The sequence below is a fragment of the Podarcis gaigeae genome (genome assembly GCF_964106915.1).
Source record: "Podarcis gaigeae genome assembly, chromosome: 10".
In the NCBI taxonomy this organism is placed as follows: domain Eukaryota; kingdom Metazoa; phylum Chordata; class Lepidosauria; order Squamata; family Lacertidae; genus Podarcis; species Podarcis gaigeae.
The window spans coordinates 28,379,131-28,400,000 of record NC_139686.1 but is presented as its reverse complement, the minus strand read 5'-3'; the positions used below and the strand labels follow the sequence as shown (position 1 = coordinate 28,400,000).

At 46.2% G+C, this 20,870-nt stretch overlaps 1 protein-coding gene across 4 annotated transcripts in view; it reads left to right on the top strand.

The window, feature by feature from the left end:
• Window positions 1-18,902, top strand: part of ELFN2 (extracellular leucine rich repeat and fibronectin type III domain containing 2) — a 136,534-nt gene extending 117,632 nt beyond the window's left edge. For all 4 annotated transcript variants that reach the window (XM_083701121.1, XM_083701122.1, XM_083701123.1 and 1 more), the window contains one exon: window positions 12,123-18,902. In XM_083701121.1, coding sequence (XP_083557247.1) covers window positions 12,723-15,131 — 2,409 coding nt within the window. In that variant the 5' untranslated portion in view covers window positions 12,123-12,722 and the 3' untranslated portion in view covers window positions 15,132-18,902. The remainder of the gene's footprint in view (window positions 1-12,122) is intronic.
• Window positions 18,903-20,870: the final 1,968 nt, after the last annotated feature.

The following is a 20,870-nucleotide window of genomic DNA, read 5'->3' as shown; positions in this document are numbered from 1 at the left end:
GGAGTGGCTGCCAAAACCATATAACACCAGTCCTGAAGACCTACATTGGCTCCCAGTACGTTTCCAAGCACAATTCAAAGTGTTGGTGTTACCTTTATAGCCCTAAACGGCCTCGGCCCAGTATAGCTGAAGGAGTGTCTCCACTCCCATTGTTCTGCCTGGACACTGAGGTCCAGTGTCCGGGCAGTTCTGATGGTTCCCTCCCAGTGAGAAATGAGGTTACAGGGAACCAGGCAGAGGGCACCTCAGTATTGGTGCCTGCCCTGTGGAATGCCCTCCCATCAGATGCCAAGGAAATAAACAACTACCTGACTTTTAGAAGACATCTGAAGGTAGCCCTGTTTAGGGAAGTTTTTAATGTTTGATCTTTTATCGCAAATAATAATAATAATAATAATAATAATAATAATAATAATTTGTTGGGAACTGGCCAGAGTGGCTGGGGAAACCCAGCCAGATGAGCAGGGTATAAATAATAAAATATTATGATTATGATTCTCATCCCTGACTGTAGGTCATGCTGGCTGGGGCCGGGGGGTGTTGCAGTCAAATAACATTGGAGGGCACCCTATTGGCTGCCCCTATTCTATACAGTGAAATGCAAATAAAAGGACATGCACTTAAGTCTTATTGAGTGCAGGGAGACTTACAGCACAAAGCTGGACATGTCTATTCAGAAATAAGCCCTAGTATGTTCAATGGGGTTTGCTCTTGCGCATAGGGTTAGAGTTTCAAAAGCTCAGTTGTGCTCCTAGGTCAATGAAAATGCATTTGTCTCTCTAGAGAGAAAACAACAACAACCCTCAGCAGCGAAGTACAGCAAATCATTGAAAAACAGGCTGCTAATGAGTTGCAAACCATATCAATAAATAACGAACAATTCAGTTTCAACTGGGAAGAGAGAAATAATGAATAGGAAGAGCCCTTCTGGTTCAGACTAACATCCTGCTCTCACAGTGGCCAACAAGTTTGTACTCTCCCCGTTTTACACTCCAGCAACTGGTATTCGGAAGCATATTGCCTCCAAGATGGGATGAAGTACACAACAATTGAAATTCACCTCATGCCAGGCACATTTTGCACCTAGCTATTGGCCCCCTGTGACTATGTGGAGGTTCATGTCTGGGGATCCTTAGATTTTGACTGTTTTCACACACTAGCAACACATCCTGTAGAATTCTGTCCTTGATATTATATCTGCACAATCAGAATGAATTTCAGGAACCAAAAAGTTGTATTTTGGGCCGTCTGGCCCCAAAAGGGCAAGGAAGCATTCCATTTTGGTGACTGTAACCCTGGTTTAAGGAGCCATTTGGCACCTAGCTTATGTTTCCTAATGCTGGCAGTACAACGTGTATAAACAGAACTTTATGCACTGTTTTAAAAAATGCAGAATTGAGAAATAACACAGTAATCTACAATTGTTAGAATGTCCAGGTTTTTATATCTGCAAAGAAAATCTGATGGCAATTTTAGGAAGGTCATAATTCTGCCTGAAATAGCATCATGGGTTCTATGCACATTTTGTTGGATAGGGAACTACACGGCAGAGAGCCTCAAGCCAATAGAGCAAGCAGAGCAGCAACACAAAAATATCCAGGTAGCATCCTCTGCAACAGCCTACACGCAGTAGGTGGCACTGATGCCCTCTAGCATTGAAGGCAGGTGTGCCATCCAAGAACCAGCCAAAAGAGAGAGCCTTATAGTCTCTTCACTGGCTTTGACATCCCTAAGGCATCAGTTAAGCACTGGGCAAGTTTTGTCAAGCATAAATGTCTAATGGGGAGGCTCTTAGCACCGTTTATACAGTGGTAGAATGAGTGCCTGCTTCCTAATGCCCTCGTTCCCTGGAGGGCCGTCACTGAAAGCTACATGCAAATGTTGCATTCCCCAATGGGCAGCTCGTTGATAACCAGTTTGCTCTCCATAAGCTTCCTCGTGACTTGAGCTACTGAGGTTGCAATGCACTGGATCTACAGAAGGGCACCTCTCAGTTGAAGGAGTTTGTCATTGATCCCAGTTTGGCATCTTAGGGCATCCCTATAAGCTCAGGAGGTTGAACCAGATTTTTTCTCTCTTTTCACTTAATTTATTTATTATTAATGTTGCAATACCTATATGAAATCTTTACATATTGATACATATACATTATATTTGTAAATTCACATTTTCACATTTCATTATGTACCAACATTATCCATTTCTTATTTCTTGCTCTGTGTCTTCCCTCCACCCATGCATGACTTCCTTGTTATTATTTTGTAACTTTATTATTGAGATTGCAATTTTGTATCTTAATAATTAAATATTCAATCTTATATATCTGCTTAGCTTAATTTAACTTAACTTTGTGAGATCAGTCTATACATATCAACCAAGATTTTTTTTTGAGGGGGGGAGGGAGAGAGAGAGAAGGTCCTCTTCTGCTACACTGAGTTTTGTGTGTCTTTCTACTGTACACACTCAGCCACAGATACGAATGCTCTAATCTACCTTACTGATCAACAGCAGAAATGCCATGCAGTTTTTGGAAATCCAGAAATGTAGATGTAAAGAGTTGCCTGCTCTGAGTGGTATTCAGTTAAGTCCCACTCCAAGTAGGCCTTCTGAAATTAAGGAACCTAAGCTAGTTATGTCAATTAACTTCAGTAAGTCTGCTCTGAGCTGTACTAGCTCTGAATGTCTTCCCATATTTTAAGTAACACAGATTCCGCTGCTGTAGGAAGTATGGAAATTATAATTCAATGAGGATTAAAAAAAAAAGTTCAAACCTTCCCAAAAGAACTGTTTACAGAGTTCTTTAGGGAAGCCACAACACTTAACAAGGGTTAGAACTGGTTTTAGTGATGTGGATAAGACCCTATGTATATGACTAAGTCTTCTGGAATGAACCTAAACTGGCTAGTCCTTATTGAACTACATTCACGCAAACAGTGATACTATGCCCATCAGATCACACCCTGTGTTAATGTAGGGTGACCAACCACTTGGTCTGTATTCAACACCACTTAGGTTAGAATCACCTATAAGCTTGCATTGAACAGAAATGAAGAATCCGCCATTAATGACGCATTCGTACTGTACATTTAAAGCAGTGTCATAGGACTTTAAACAGCCACATCTCCCCCTCCCAAGTATTCTGGGGAGTTTGGTAAGGATGATGGGAGTTGTTAGACAACCCCCCTTATTCCTTTCACAGAGCTACAATTTTCAGAGTGGTTGAACAATCAATTCCTCTTCCCAAGGAACTCTGTGAATTATAGCTCTGTGAGGGGAATAGAGGTCTCCCAACAACTCCTAGCACCTTTTGCAAACTATAGTTCCCACCAGTGCTTTTTTAAAAATAAAATGTTTAGGGGTAGTCTCATTTTCCTACACATACTGCCCCACAATGAGGCCAAACTTGCCTCAGGGGATTCAGGGGTATGCGTACCCCTGAATCCCCCCAGAAAAAAGCACTGCTTCCCAGGATCCTTTGGGGGAAGCTGTGCCTGTTTAATGTGGCATGATATTGCTTGGAATGTATTGTGTGAATGTGGCCTTTCTGGCCTTTACCACCCCTTCCTCCCTTCCACCAGCCCTTTAAGAAGCATGGTTGGGATGGGTGTGTATGTGTATCTCAGGAGCTTAATGGGAGGAAAGCAGTCCTGGGAGGGAGTTGTTGCTAAAACCACTTTCATTCATCAAATCAGCAAGAGAGATCACTTTGTGGCTGGCCAGCCAGCCAACCTCACAGCTGTGTTGGGCCTGGCTCATATTTCTCCACAACCAGCCCTCTCATGTTTCATATTCCCTGGAAAAGAGATGCTTGCCTTCTCACCTCCCAGCCTGCCTATCAATACTTGCCAGCCTGTGGGTTCTGAGAAGCAAGAGGCTGTAGCCAAATGGGGGAGTCAGCATCTTTCCTGGCCAGTATTGAGGGTGCTGGGCTGATTCCTCTTGTTACAAATCTCTCTTTGGCTGAGCTGATTTATAGCAGGGGCTCTGCTGTCTTGGCGGAAGGAGGGCTGTGTTGTATTCCTCCTCTCCTTTCCTCCCTCTCCCTCGAGTGATGGATGGTCTCTGAGGATTGATGATGAGAGCAGGTTGTCCCTGCAGATCCCTGTGTCTAAAAAATTACTAAAAACAGAAGCAGCACGCTACAGGAGAGTAGAGGATGAGGAGGGTCCGGGTCACTGAAGAGAACTGGGAGGGTTAATGAGTTTTGCTCCTGACATTTGCTGACTCACAAAAGTTTTGACCAGATCAGAAATCTCTGCAAGTGAAATGAGGGAGGAACCGGAGGAGAGATGTCCTTTTCTTCCCGTTTGTTTTATTCCTGTCCTGCAGGAGGAGAAATGAGGCGTAGCAATTAGGACCCATTTTTAAATTCTTCCTCAAATATGAATTCATTCGGTACCTCTGGGAGGAAATCAGAGCCTGGTACCTCCTGGTATCGTCATGATATCAGGTCTGATTAGGATTACAGAATGCAACACCTGAGAAATCACAGCCTTCCTGTGACACCGCAGGCCCTGAGGCACAGATACCTGGTGGACCACTTGACACAGGTGAATAGTTCCTCTGTAATAGTTACATGCTTTCCCCAGGTGATTAACTGGATTGGAAGGGGTTCCCCCCCTCCCCATCATCCGCAATTCTTTTTTGCACTCCAGCAGGCAAGGGTGATCTGAGGCAGGTAAACTAAGGGTCTTTGAGGCAGGTGTATCCCCTGGAAGGTCAGGGATAGTGTTGAAGTGTCCGATCACCCTCCTCCTCTCCCCTGACTTGAATCCGTGGTTGGAGAAGAAGTGTGTCCTGGACCTCGCCTGCCCCATTGCCCACACTTCCACAAATGGTTTGCTTACTGCACATGTGGAAGTTTGTACTGCAGAGACGTCAGCCAGCCCTGAGCAAGATGGGGTTGTCTGTTTTACTGCTGCTGTTGTTCAATGTTTAATGTAGCTCTAATGAGTTCTAGCCAATGTACAGAGCACAGAAGTGGCACCATCCCTCCCCTAATACAGTAGAGAGGCAAGAGAGAGATGTGCGGAGAGGTCAGGACTTGACACGTGAGTAATGGTGATGGGGTAGGGAACAGTCCAGTGCAAGCAGAAGAACAAGGTCAGGTTCTTCAAAGGAAAGACTTTGCAACAGATGTGCAAGGAATGTGAAAGGGGAAAGGAAGAAAAATATGATGGGCGCAAAGAAATGGATGGAGGGTTTAGGCATTCTATTTATTTACCCATAATCAAAACAGGACAGTCCCTACCTGCAGGCTTACAATCTGGAAAAACCACAACAGCAACAACCAGGGCACACAAGGGGAAATGGACAGGGAGGAAAACCAAAATTCGTGCACTAATTTCTAAACACTTGTTCCTATAAGGACTGGATCCTTGAATTTGATGTGGAACACGACACAGACAGCACAGATATATGCTAAGGGAAAACCAGCAGGAAAAAGAAAAAGACTGGGTGTGAGTCTACTGCAAAAAACTTCCATAGGGAGAGCACAAAGAGTTAAAAAGGAGAAGAAAGCCAAGTTGCCAACATACAATAGGGCATAAAATGGGCAAAATATGTGAAGTGGGATAATGAAGAAAAGTTGCAAATGTAATGAAAAGAGTGAAAAGGAAGGGGAAGGGGGCTTAGGAAGGGCATGAGCAAATTAGTGTCTACAGACCTTGGAAATCTAAATTAATTGCTTTGTTTTTGTTTGTTTGTTTGTTTGTTTGTTTGTTTGTTTGTTTTATATCCCACTCTCTCCCACCTGGGTGCTAAGAGTGATTTACAAAGGCAGGTCCCCATCTCGGCAGTGCTTAGGTCCACCCCGGCTTCAACAATGGAGCTTTCTCTCATGTTCCTTCAGGCCACTTTGCGGTGTAGGCTTTGACCAATGCGGACTCTGCTTGGCAGCAAACCAGGTCCTATCACAGGGGATCACGAGTAGAATAGATTCATCTTCCCTAGCATTCAGAAGATATTGCGTTGTCTCTCTCACAGTTTGCTTTGTCCTTCCTCAACAACCTTCACTGCCTCTTTCTCCTCCTCCTCATCTTGGCTCTTCATTTTGAATATTCAGCTGCCTCTTTCTCCAATTCGATCTGTGATCCTTTAATCCAGCTGCCCTAGTAATTCTGCAGGCCCTGATCAGCTCAGATCTCTCTCTCTCTGCACAGATTAAGTTAAGTTTCTCAAGGATCTGCATTCTTTTCTCCTGGGCCCCCTCCTTCGTTCTATTTTTTTGTCCTTTGAGTCCTTCTCTTGAAAATTGTGTTGTTTTTGCTAGAGCAAGAAAGGATTTAGTGGTAGTCTTAAATATTATCCACACACCATACATTTAAAACACATGGATCCCCCCCCCAAAAAAAATCAGGAACATTAGTTTACTCCTCACAGACCTACCTTGTCCAACACTCTTAAATTACATTTCCCAGGATTCTTGGGGGGAAGACCTATGGATGTGACCTTAGGTCCTTCTTGAAAGCTAAAGTAGAGAAAGAAGTCACCTGATAATATAATGAGACCTCACCTTTGTTTGTATGTTTGTTTAAAGTATACTTAAAGGTAAAAGTAAAGGGACCCCTGACCATTAGGTCCAGTCGTAGCCGACTCTGGAGTTGCGGCGCTCATCTCGTTTTATTGGCCGAGGGAGCCGGCGTACAGCTTCTGGGTCATGTGGCCAGCATGACTAAGCTGTTTCTGGTGAACTAGAGCAACACACAGAAATGCCGTTTTCCTTCCCGCCGGAGTGGTACCTATTTATCTACTTTCACTTTTGATGTGCTTTCAAACTGCTAGGTGGGCAGGAGCAGGGACCGAGCAACAGGAGCTCACCCGGTCACGGGGATTTGAACCTCCGACCTTCTGAGTAGCAAGTTCTAGGCTCTGTGGTTTAAGCCACAGCATCACCCGCATCCCAAGGTATACTTAGGTGGCCTTTATGACTAAGCTCTCACATACTGTACTCATTCCCATGACATAAATGCAGTGCTATTTTCTAGAAAAAGAGGTGCTGGAACTCACCATGAATGCCTCCTTTGTTCTCTTGTAATGGCAATGGCGCCCACCTGAGAGGTGCTGGAATTGAGTTCTGGTGAGTTCCGGCTGAAAAAAAATCCCTGCATAATTATAATATGTAATGCCACAACATTTGATGGAAAACAGAGTCATCATAAAGCGCCAGAAAAGGCAGCAATAGAAATAAATAATAAAATTGGTATAAAAAAATGATAACAATAAATAACAAGCAGACCAGAATAATATTAAGGATGGCTGCTTCTGCTTAACTTCAAAAGTGGACAGAGATTTGTGTAAAAAGTTTCTTGTGCTAATGTATATGTATAGATGGAAATGTCATAAGGATTACCATAGTCTCAATGTAGCTTTTGGGAAATATTACTATAATTTGCCTGGAGAGTCTTCCCCCATTTGAATGTAGTGGGAAAGACTGAGCAGGTGACCCATGAGCCTGCTCCATCTGCTAACTTTGTCGATGGGCAACTGCAAGACCTCTGATCTCCTTTCTTACATTTCTTTTATTTTTAAAACAGTCATATTGGACAGCCCTTAAAACAGAGGACTCCTTCATGCAGAGAACTGTCCTTCATATAAGGGACTGTTCTTGACAAAGTAGGACACAAGACCACCCTAATAATATTATTAAAACAAACAAAGCAATTCAGCAACAATATATCATACTTTCAGGAAAGAGGAAAGACTTAAACCTAATAGGTATTTCACACTCTCACTCGCTGGATCATTGTCATGGTGAGTGATCATTACATGCTCCTATGATCCTTGGGAGCGAAGCCATCAGGAGTTTCGTACTCCCAGTAGGGTCACCCAAGGCAGTAAGGTCAAGGGGGAGGAGCTACACAAATAATGAAGAACACACTCATTTGAAGGCTTGAGGTGATAGGGTCATACAGACTGCAATTCAAATGCATGCTTACTCAGATGTAAATCCTGCTGTCATCAGTAGATCTTAATCCTAAACATGCTTGGGATTGCAGCCTTGAGCAATTAAGGAGGAAAAAAAATATTTTTTCTTTCTTTTTAGCACCCTCCCACACTGCTAGTTTAGGTAAGCAATACCTTCCTCTGACCAGTAGGGGTATTGCTTTTCAGTCAGGGGTGCACTGAAAATATAACAGATATTTCAAGTTATTATTTTTGTGATTATTATATGAGTGGGCATTCTGGGATTCTCTCGCTGCACACACATCACACTTCTTCCTGTGCCCATCTCCACCTTCAGGTTTCAAATGAAACTTCTTAAACAAGGACTTCTGAGAACATCACACTTTGAAATATGGGACACAGTGAGGGATGTAAAACATTTTATAAATAATTTGCACAAACCTATCACAGATTTAGGTGATACTTTTTGGAGCACTGTCAGTAAGTTAGCTGAACCAAAATTACTCACTTTTTCTATTTCCAATTTGATCTTTTTTCCAGTGAGGTTTTTATTTAGTTGTTTGTTTATTGCAGCCTCTCTGGAATGCTTTGAGCCTATTTCATGTTTTGAAGATAATGCTATCTCCAGGGAGCATTCAAGTTGCTTCCTAGAAGGTCTGCAGGCTAGATGCCAGCAGCTTGGATTATGTGGTTCCACACACCCAATCAATGCACAGATCTAGTCCAGGCACTTTGGGGAGTAGCTTGAGCTCTCCCTTGGGCATCCTTAGTGCTGTGGCTTTTGCTGCTGACATGGTGCTGCTTATGCAAGCAAGTTTTCTGTCTGCAGAAAGCTGTTCACCACAGCAGCAGCAGTGGCAGTGGTGGCAGGTGGGGGTGGGGATGGAGTGTGGGAGCCCAGGGGAGCATTCCCGTCGCTTCTCTGGGTTCCGACTTACTCCCACAGGTGCCTTGATCCTGGATGCCTCTCGTATCTGATGGGGTGCACAAACCCACATGTTTCAGTTGGTCATTGCTGAGGATATTAAAACACAGCATAGCTAAACTTGCAGAAATATCACATTTAATTTCCCCGATTTTCCCTTCCTCTACCCCAATCAAAAATGTATGCCTTGAGGCCAAGCTGAGATAATATTTGTCTCAACCCTAGTTATGAATCACTCATGAGCTGGGGGATGAATGATGGAGTCCTCAAAGTCTGAAGGAGAGGTCAGAATAACTGCTGCGAGCCACAGAGGTGGTGACAGGACTAGCTGTTGGGTTTCTGCTGGCATAGGAGCCTCTGGTGGAGAGCAGGGATTTATTCTGCCATCTCCCTGGAGTCTCCTGCCTCATCTCTGGGCTTTGGGTAATCCAATCACAGGGCAAAGTAGGCAGGTGGCAAATCACTATTTTGTTTCTCAAAACTGCAATGTGTGAACTGAGTTTTAAATCTCTCTGGGCTTCAGGACACCCTAGTAGCATTACGTAATCATTTCCTATCTGGGAGTCAATAATACTGAAAGCAATGCACCCCACAAGCAGGTAACATTATGTGACTCAGGTATACTCTAGGAACACTGAGACATTCAAACACAACTTGTATACCTGAATAGCCTACTTTTGACTTGTCACTTTCATTGTTGATGTAAAATCTGGAAGTCTGAAACGTTAAGACAAGAGTGAATAGATTGAAGATGCCTGTTAAGTCTCAGCAAAATACATGCTAACATGCTCCTTGAACACCTTTTCTTTATTTTCTGTCAGGTCTTCCCTTTTCCTGTAGTTTTAATTTCCATATGGTACAAGATTCCACAGCAACTGTCCTCGGTTGTTTTGTTGAGAAGTGGGGAGGGGGAAAAAAGTATGATATGAAATTGACGCGTGACTGAATTTGAAGCAATTGATAATGATATTTGTTTACCAGCACTGAAGTCTAAGGCTGCAATGCTATATACCCCCTTGCCTGGGAATGAGCCCCATCAAACTCTGTGAGACTTGCTTCAGAATAGACAGGGATAGAACTGTGCTGCGAAAATCATCAATCAGGGCTTTATCCCTCACAGCCTTTTGGCAGAGGTATCGGGTTTTTCTGTTTAATGTGTAAATTAGGAAAAGGGAAGATTAGTTATTTAGCAAGATCATGGTTGCCAGATCAAAGAGTCCAAATAAAAATGTGACTATAACAGACATTTGTAAATTGATGTACAGTCAGAAGAAAGCAAAGAAAGGCCCTTCTTTCATAACTCTGTATAATGTGGGTTCAGTTCATGAAATTGACTGGCCATAGGTGTAGGTTGGTCACAGAGCAAAGAAATTCTTTGGATAATGTTCAATTGGTTTTTGGAATTCAGTGCCACAAGAAATGGATATAGCTGTTGGGTTCAAGGGCTGTTAAAGGGGGTTAGATAGATTATTGGAGGAGGAGAAGGAGGAGGAGGGGGAGAATTATATCAATGACTGTTAGCCAAGATGGCTAAATGAAACTTCAAAGTTCGGATGCAGTGTGAAAATGAATGCCAGTTGCTTGTGGATAAGAATGGCCTTCACAACTTACTAGTGGACTTCCTGGAAGCAGCGGGCTAGCCAGTGTGATAAACAGGAAACAGGAAGCTAAACTAGATTGGGCAGCCAGCAGCAGCTTTTGGTGGATTTCAGCTCCCATCAGCCGCAGTCAGCATGGCCGATGGGCAGGGATGATGGGAGTTGGAAGGTGCCATGTTGGTTATCCCTGAACTAGTTAGACCTTTAAAATGACCCAGCATGACCCTTCCTATGTTTAAATGCCAATAGGAATCTTGCCTCTAATGTCAGTGGAACCAGAAGAAAGAAATAAAGGAGCTGTACTAATGTAACTTAAATTCTGAACTTTGAGAAGCTAAATTCTGCTGTCTGGTCCAATTATGCAAGGTGGCACATTTCTGCTGGGAATGGCAAAGCAGCAAGGGCTATTCAGGTCACTGAAGTTTCACATGCTCCCTGACCACTGGGAATTCTCCTGCTTCTTAGGTTTCACCAGGCATCGCTTTTGCAATTTGAAGCCTACAGCGGTACCTCGGGTTACAGACACTTCAGGTTACAGACTCTGCTAACCCAGAAATAGTACCTCGGGTTAAGAACTTTGCTTCAGGGTGAGAACAGGAATCGTGTGGCATTGGCCTGGCAGCAGCAGGAGGCCCCATTAGCTTAAAGTGGTACCTCAGGTTAAGAACAGTTTCAGGTTAAGAATGGATTAAGTTCTTAACCCCAGGTACCACTGTATCGTTGAGGACCAGAAACTTGGCATTTTGAAAGGGGGACAATGTTCAGATTCTTAGCTTGCCATACTGCACCCCACTACAAATTCCACACTGCCAAGGCCTGACCATTCACCAAATAGCAAAAAACGCACACCGCTCTGGGGCTAAGGGATGTGGAAGCACTTCAATAAACTCAGATGTGTAAGGAAGAAACCCATTAATCACCAAAACATCTTTATTCCAAAGGGGAGAGTCGACCTCCTAAGGACTGCTAGCTATGTGTGCTGTTGACAAATCTCCCTATTCCTCAGCATGCATCGAGCCCAGCTGTGACCATCACAGCTGTACAGTTTTCTCCACCAATTAAAGGTGCTCCACCCCCCGCACTCACCCAGACCATATTACCCCTCCCCTCAAAAAAAAAAATCTCTGCTAAGGCGAGAGAATTATTTTCGGAACAAGAGCAGTTATACAACAAATGAATTATTTATCTTTTTTGCATCAAGGAAGAGAAAAGCATTTAGTTAGGACCCTTATTTATTTATCTTGAGTGTGCGCGCGTATGTGTGCCCACAACACACACACAGAGAAATTGTTTTTACAGGGACAGCTGAAAATCCCCATTGAAGGGAGGGGTATGTTAAGCTGAAGCAAACACAGCTGTACATCCTCCCCCCTCCACTTCTTTGTCCCCATCTTCCACTTTCTCGGCTCCCCCTCCTCACAAGGCTCTGATTTTTGTTACATAACAGAACCCAAGTACCCTTCTGGCTATCACTGATATACAAGATTATGTTACAAGGGCTCCCTTCGCCAGAGCTTATCGACATAGCAAGCGATGCTAATCCAGCACATACACCCCCCTTTCTTCCATCCTCATTGCTCTGCGCTCGGCTTCTCCCCATCCCTGTGAAACTAACAAACCTAGCTGTCTTTTTTCATATTTCAAAGCCCCCCTAATTGATGCCTCTTCTTGTCTCTGGTGTGTTTCCTTTCCAGATTTCAGCGACAGATGGATCCCTCTCTCCCTCCCTCCCTTTTTGCCTCCATCTCCTTCTCCCCCCTCCCTACGTTCTCCTCCTCTCCCTACATTTTTTGTTTGTTTGTTTTCAACACGTTTGATCTGAAGTTCTGAAGCATCTCGGAGGGGACCCGCGAGAGGAGGAGGAGGCGGAAGCTGCACCCAAGGAGTGTCAGCGACACCAAGGCAGCGCTGCCTTGTTCTCCCACCAATTGCATCATGGTGTTGTTCAGGGGAGGCTGTGGAGGAGTCACACAAAGAAGATTTGTTGCTGAACATTTCATTTTTGTTTGGCTTTGAGAAGAAGCACAAATAGAGAGAGAGATAGATATCTTTCCCCTCCAAGTACAACTTTCACTCTGATTGACAACCACAGCTAGTCAGTGTTGTCACTGTGTGTGAAACTGGGCACATATGACAATGGTGGCGTCCAACAGAACTGGGGTGCTCATGCCCTTCGATTGCTAAGCTCTGAGGGCGTCAAGTCGCCCTCTTGAAGTCTCCTCAATTCTGTTGTTGTTGTTCTTGTTGTTGCTGGGTTTGCCTCTTTTAGCCTAAAGGGGGCACTGTAGCCCAACATGCTCCGTCTGGGATTCTGGGTGGCTACCCTGCTCTGCATTTTTGCCCCCAGCAGTGTCTGGAGCGACTGCTGGCTGATCGAAGGAGACAAAGGTTACGTCTGGCTGGCTATCTGCAGCCAGAACCAGCCTCCGTACGAGACCATCCCCCAGCACATCAACAGCACTGTGCATGACCTGCGGCTGAATGAGAACAAGCTCAAAGTGGTGCTCTACTCCTCCCTCAACCGCTTTGGTAACTTGACGGACCTCAACCTGACGAAGAACGAGATCTCCTACATCGAGGATGGAGCCTTCATGGGGCAGTCCAACCTGCAGGTGCTACAGCTGGGCTACAACAAGCTCACCAACCTGACGGAGAGCATGTTGCGCGGCATGGGCCGTCTCCAGTTCCTCTTTGTGCAGCACAACCTGATCGAGGTGGTCACCCCCACTGCCTTCAACGAATGCCCCAGCCTCATCAGCATCGACCTGTCCTCCAATCGCCTCAGCCGCCTGGAGGGAAGCACCTTCACCAGCCTCAGCAACTTGATGGTGTGTGAACTGGCTGGGAACCCCTTCAACTGCGACTGCAACCTCTACGGTTTCCTCATGTGGCTGGTGGCCTTCAACAATGTTACCAAAAACTACGACCGCCTGCAGTGTGAGACTCCCCGGGAGTTTGCCGGCTACCCACTTCTCATGCCTCGGCCACACCACAGCCGCAATGCCATCACCATCTTCAAATCAATGTGTGGGGATGGCAATTACCCCTTGATCTCCAGGATCAACCCCACACCATACATCCCAGATTCTCAGAGGGAGGAGGACAATGCTGAGAACTCAGGCATCAGCCCAGACTTCCTCTCAGTAGAGCCTCCAGCGTCTTCCACCACGGATTCCTCCTACATCCCCAGCATCAAGCTGCAGCAGGTGACTATCACCTCAGCTGCCTTGGTGGTGACCATCCCATTCCCCTTCAGCAAGATGTACGTGCTGGTCCAGTACAATAACAGCTACATCTCTGATGTAATGACCCTGAAGAAGAAGAAGGAAGTTGTCACTCTCACCCACCTGAAGGCTCACACAGACTATACCTTTTGTGTGGCTTCCATACGCAACTCCAAGCGCTATAACCACACCTGCCTCTCCTTTGCCACCAGGAGCAAAGGGAGAGAGGAACCCATGGCCAACACATCCACCACTACCCATTACATCATGACTATCTTAGGTTGTCTTTTTGGAATGGTTATTATCCTTGGCATCGTTTATTATTGCCTGAGGAAGCGTAGGATGCAAGAGGAGAAGCAAAAGTCCCTCAATGTCAAGAAAACAATTTTGGAGATGCGTTATGGCTCAGATATTGATACCAGCTCAATTGTACATCCATCACAGAAGTTGGGGGAGCCACCTGTCATCCCTGTCTCACGGATGTCCTCTCTTCCATCAATGATTGGGGAGAAGATGCCCTCATCCAAATCCATGGAGGCTGGCATGGATACTCCCAAGGTCACCACCAAGGGCAATTACATTGAGGTTCGGACAGGTGGCGGGGATGGGCTGGACAGGTCACAGCGGGATGATGACCTGCATGAACTGGACAATGGCCAAGGTTCAGCCGCCGAAATCTCAACAATTGCCAAGGAAGTGGACAAGGTGAACCAGATAATCAACAATTGCATTGATGCCCTCAAGCTGGACACAGCCTCTTTCTTGGGGGGAGGGGGTGGTGTTGACTCTGACATGGCTTTTGAATGCCAGTCCATACCAGCTGGTTCCTCTGTTGGGCTGGAGAGGCCAAGCTTCCTCTCACCACCCTACAAGGAGAGCTCCCACCATCCCCTGCAGCGTCAGCTCAGTGCAGATGCTGCGGTGACCAGGAAAACCTGCAGCGTCTCCTCCAGCGGCTCCATCAAGAGTGCCAAGGTCTTCAGCCTTGACGTACCTGACCACCCACCTTTGAGTAAGGCAGACTCCAAGTACATTGAGAAAGGAAGCCCGCTCAACAGCCCCTTGGATCGTCTTCCCCTCGTGTCCCCAGGTGCCATCCACCACCTGGAGGTGAAACCATCCTACCACTGCAGTGAACACCGGCATTCCTTCCCAGCTCTCTACTATGAGGAGAGCGGCGATACCTTAAGTCAGAGGGTGTCCTTCCTTAAGCCGCTCTCCCGGTCCAAGCGGGACTCCACATATTCTCAGCTTTCGCCTAGACATTACTTCTCGGGCTATTCCTCCAGCCCAGAGTACTCCTCAGAGAGCACCCATAAGATCTGGGAGCGTTTCCGGCCTTACAAGAAGCACCACCGGGAGGAGGTTTACATGGCGGCCGGCCACGCCCTGCGGAAGAAGGTCCAGTTTGCCAAGGACGAAGACCTGCACGATATCTTGGATTACTGGAAAGGTGTCTCTGCTCAGCAGAAGTTGTGACTCTCTCATTAAAAGAAAGAAAATCAACACACACACACACACATACACAAATTAACCCACCTGACTGTGAAAAACAAAAACAAAACAAAACCCCGATAAAAGAAACTGAAAACCATTTCTTAAAAGTTTACAAAAATGAACAGGAAAAAAGGCCCGTGTAAAATGAATTGTCTCTACTGTGTTATGGGAACCACTGTTAACTCCTTCGGATTGGTGGGGAGGAGACACTTGCTTTTGTACTGAGGTAAAGAGAAGGGGGTGACTGTTAAGGGAGATACTGGGCTCGTAGGTAGCAGAAGTGGCAAAGGAAGGATGCTAATCAGGCATAGGCTAAGACAGCCCACATGATTTTTCTGTTCCGGTTTGCTATTTTGTTCCAGAAAGAGAGGATTTTGCTCATTCCCCAGACAAAAGGGAGGCAGGGAAGGGGTGATGTCTCCTCATCCCTCCCTTCCCTATACTTAAAGGGGCTCTTCAAAGGTTGCCTTAGTGCAGCCCTCCCCAACCTGGTGCCCCTCATAAGCCTATTGCACTACGTCTCTTACCAGACCCAGCCAGCATGGCTGTGGTGCCCAAGGCTGATGGGAATTGTAGCCCAAAACATCTGGAGAGCACCAGTTTGGCAAAGGCTGCCCTAGTGCATGGGAGGCACTTTCCTGTTAGTGGATCTCCCATAGCTGGGGAAGCATTTCAAGAACCCAGCTGTGCGGACGAGGGCCAGTTGTGTGAGTGCTGGATGTGGGATTAGCAGCCTGCAGAGAGTATGAGTGCCAGTCTCATGGGAAAGACCCAGGTGGGCAACCTCTGCTGATGTGGTTGGGTCATTTAACGTTAACCTCAGCTGTGTTGGCACAGCTTGTTGAAAAGTGATCCCCATTGTTTCAAGGGCCTCAGAATCCAGATGAAGGCATGGTGTAATACGAATGTCCTCTCTGTGCTCAGAGAGGTTTTCTAGGCCTGCTGCCCTGCTCCCACCTCCTCCATATATCCTTATCTGCACAAGGACAGGAGCAAAGAGCAAAAAGGGAGGCTTTCTTGACATGTCCTCACCTGCCCATGAACCTTGTGTGGTGTAGGCTGCCACAAGATGGCTTGGCTTCCTCCACTCTGGAAGGGGCTGGGAGATGGAGCATCACTAGTAGGGTCTCCTCCATACCCTTCCTCATTTGTTAGGAAGAAAGAGCATTAGCTCACAAGGTGCCTCCCTGCACCTCAGTGGGCTGTTCAGTTGTCTTCCAAGAGGAGAGGGTGATTGCGCTGCCTGACACATGGAAAGAGGAATTGCCAATGCAAGGGGAATGGAAGGAGGGCAGCACCTGCAACTCCTCTCAAGGAACCCTGACCCAGGATACGCTTGGCTTAGGGAACAGCACACAACTCCATCCCAGTATACGTTGGGCATCCTGCGGAGCAGAGTCTCATGACAGACAGACAGATGGGCTCTCATCCGCTGCTCCTTACACTGAAAGAATGCCTGTGATCAGCTATGAGGTCCTTGGTGGGTGAGGCGAATCTCAAATAGGCTTCTGTTACACCTCACTGCCAGAACTTGACCTAAGTAGGAATAGAGGAAGGGAATCAATCTAACACTCTGATGGCTGGATAAATACACTACACTGCAGCGGTAGCTAGCATAGTGCCCTCCAGATGTTGGGACCGCAGCTCCCACCATGCCTGGACATTGTCCATCCTGACTGGGGCAGATGGGAGTTGCAGTTCAACTGCGGTTCTGGAGGCCACCACCAGTCTTTGCAGTGCAGGAAGCTGATATGACGGAACACTGGATGGGAGTAGAGAGGGTTAAAGAAGGCCTAAAGGCAAGGTGCTTTTTCAAGGCAGTGTATAAAGGGTCGGATCAGAATGGGAAAGCATAGGCATCCATCAGTTAAACTGGTTGACAGGCCAGTCTCAACCACTGACCTGCCACCATGCTGCCATCACCTGTTCTTCATGCCCATTGAATAGAACAGAATATCTATTATTGAATTAGTATTTAGGCTATAGCAGCACGAAGTGAGATGACAAAAATGTAAGCCCGGTAACAAAATTTACATAAACTTATAGAATGTGATGGGGGCAGGGTGGGGAGCCACTCTTGAAGGAATTATACCCTTGAATGAAGATAATACACTGATATCAGAGATTGCTACTTAAATCCCATTGCTTCCTTGCAGATGCAGCTGTCCTACTCCTGACCACCATACTTCCTTTTGCCCCTGGGAATGAGTGCCAGTGGCCAATGGGAACAGCAGAGAAGGCAATGGTCAATGGACGCAAAGAGGCACAGGCTGAGTGCACTTTTTGGAGTTATTCAGCAGCTCCGATGTGGCCTCAAGCTGCCACGGAAACAAGGGATTGTTGAATCAAGGAGAGCTGGTATAGAATAGGAAGCAAGCATGAGATACCTAGGTAGCACCCCTGCAGAGTGTGACGTTATAGGTAATTTGCTAAATCTAAATAGCAGAGCCACTCTATGAAGGCTCTGTTCTATAGAGGTGGTAATAGGGAATGTTTTATCAGTTCTAGTGCCAAGCATAAAGCATCTCTGCCTTCCAGAAAGTTTCCACTCCCTCTTGCCCTCCTTGCCTTGCTATGTCTTATTACACCACTTGATAAGGCATACCTTCCCTCTGCTCACCACCATGAAGTTTCTGCACATCTCTACCTTGCAGCAAAGCTCCATAGCTTATAGCCCCCCACTACCTGCCTGCATCAGAACACACCAACAAAGCACAAGTTACTTCAGCCAGGGAATCTCCCAGCAATTCCTTTTCAGTGATGGAGCCCCCCAAGCAAGGAGTTGTTTCAGGAGCCATCACTGGGGCAAATGCCTCTTCCCAAGATCTTCTCTTGGGAGTGTTGTTCCATTAGTAGAGCTGGCCCAAAGGAGTCCTGGATTCTAGTTCCCGAGCACCAAACTAGAGTCCCTTTTCCAATGAAGGAAAAGAAGTATCACTTCTCCCAACAGGGACCCCAGATGTAGACACTCAAGGTAAGCATGGCCTTGCACAGCCAGGGCTAATCTCTCTGCATCTTGCAGTATTTCTTCTTCCCGATTTTCTGCCTGCAGCCAACAGCAGCAGGAATAACAATGTAAAGCTGAATTTAAAAAATGTCTGATCTAGCAAACTAAGAGGCAAGCAGCCAAGTGTATTTTGAAGTGGCTGGGTAAGTGGGCTCTGTGGTTAGGGTTCTTGTGAAAAGGCAGTTGTAGCTGAATGGTCAGTGCTTACTGGGTTGCTGTGGGGAGAACTCTTACCTCACCTCCACCTCTGATACATGCTGTGCTTCACACGGCAATCATAGGAGGACCCTTCTCTTACCTGAGCAATAGCGTGGATAGGAAAAGCAGTCTGGGCTGGTAGTGCCATCCAGTGATTGGCGTGTTAAATCTCAGGGATTTGTTTACCATGGAAACAAGTGGAGGGGGCTGAGATCCTGGAGATACATTCTTGGTAGGAAGTGAATAGAGATGAGATCTTTGCTGATTGATCCAACAGAGCTTCTCCTCCATCACCCTAAGAGATGTATGCTTTTGGGTGATGACAGGGAGGAATTCCAAGACAAATCCCTGGAGTAAACACTTGTTTGGGATTTGGAGACAATCTGTCTCACTCCCAGAAAGGATATGGAGGTTGATCCCTATCTGAGGAGTAGATCCTTCTTAAAATTCCAGGGGACATGTCTGAAATATTTCTTTTACAAGATCTGGCCAGGAGCCCTAAGGAAAAATATTGGGAGCATGCTCACTGTGAGTATCTTCCCCAGTGAGAGAATGAAAATTGTTTGACGATTACTGAGGGAGATGGGCATAACATCTGGTGGGAGGGGGGCAAAGTGCATTCCTGCTGAATCCCAGTGGATTCATAAATGAAACCCCCGACTTCTTGCAGAATCCCTTTTGCATGCCGGCATGTTTCCTGTGTTGTGGGAAGTTTTGCAGCGCAGTGATTCTAGGCAGATATTAACAGCAGGACCAAATACAGTTTATGACTTCCCCAAGTAAAGGGTGTAGGGGGCATCCTGGATAGCACACCCTTATGGTGCTTGAAACAACGAGGGAGGTGTGAGTTTGTTGGCAGGAGAGGAGATGTTTCAGCATGACTCAAAAGTGGTGATGGTTGTGTGCGCTGGACTTGTTGAGGAACTGGAACATTCGGCCAGGTAGAGCCATCAACCATCATATATGGGGAAGTGTTGCTGGATCATTCTGGTGTCATAGGATCACCCACAACCATCTAGGACAGGATACCTGTGCCATTTAATATGTGCGGAGATGGGAGAAATTTGGCAGCTTCTCCCACACTTATGCTGCAGTGGTGGCAGAAGCTGCACCAGCCAAAATTCTCCCATATTATGTCGCTATTAAAAGGTACACCAAAGCCACCCCAGATAGATTTTCACAACCCTAGGGAAATGAGATAACTTGCCTTCTGACTCGGAATCAGGGTAAAAGGCAGTGAGGGTGGAAGGAAGGTTCAAACAAACCCTGTTTCCCACTTCCACTGCTTCACCCCAGCCTCCCCATCCCATAATCTCTTATTGTGGAGCAGGTTGCAATGAAATCATACGTAAGAGGCTGTGTGCTGTGTGTTGCCATTGATCTCAATTTCCTCCATCTCTCTGAAAAGGGAAAAGGGAAAAAAGGATTCAGATTAGATCATAGGTGGTGGTGGGTATATAGCAAGCCCAGGATCTTCCAGAGCTGATGGAGGACAGAACTGTTCCAACAGGCTAGGAGTGGAGAGGGGTGGCAAAGGGAGAGGAAGGCTTGCTCTAACTCTCTGACCAACCCTTTCCCTGCTGCTAGATGAGACTCTGAACAACCACAGAGTACATGCACACAGTCCGAAAAGAGGAGATTTAAGCGTTATATTTGCATGATGATTTTAACTGTATTTTTCTGAGCAAAAACATCTTTTGTGTATGTGCTGGTTTGTCGAGACTAAACCTAACCATGCTCCTTTGCTCCTTCCTCCAACTTTGCCTCCAAATTCCCCATATGCCCTTGACCGCCATTGTGATTTGACAACTTTGGGAGGGAGTGGATTCCAAAGATGACCCAAACCAGGTGCCACCAGCAAAATAGCAACCCCAACTTCCAATGCAGTCCACCCCTACAGGCAGACTGCCCCTTTGCAAGCATCTGGCTTTGGCCTCGATGACTTTCTGAGGCCAAAATGATGGCACCAAATCTTCAACATGGGCTCATCCTGTGGTAGTCATTTACCCACATGAGTCTTGATTTCATAGAAACGCTTGTGAAGCGAGGGCTGCCAGGTCAAGGGAAATCCCAATCCTTGGCCAAACATCTGTTGCTAGGGTCATCCCAGCACAGAACCAGAACCTTTAGCTTTAAGGGCACCTTAATTGGGAATTTGCAGGCCTTGTCCAAAGCAGGGAGGGGGGGCGTCTCCCCTTGACTCCAGTAGGTTCTGGTGATGAAGCTTCCTCATCTGTTTGTGGTGACTGAGTAACGAAGCCACTGTGTAGCTCACATAATGATCTTGATCTCCACCTCTTTGTGGTGGAGAAATGCACTAAAGGAGCCTCTCCAGAGTGAGCTGATCATTCTTGCCTTGGAGTCCTGAAATACCTGGGGCACGTTCAAGAAGAAACCGGACACTTTTATCCTAGAAAATTCTTGCTTTGTTTTCTTTGCTGGGCTTGGACAGCCACCAAGTGATGGAGACCATGCTTAGACTGCTGGGAGGAAGAGAAGGCCAGAGTTGGATTCGT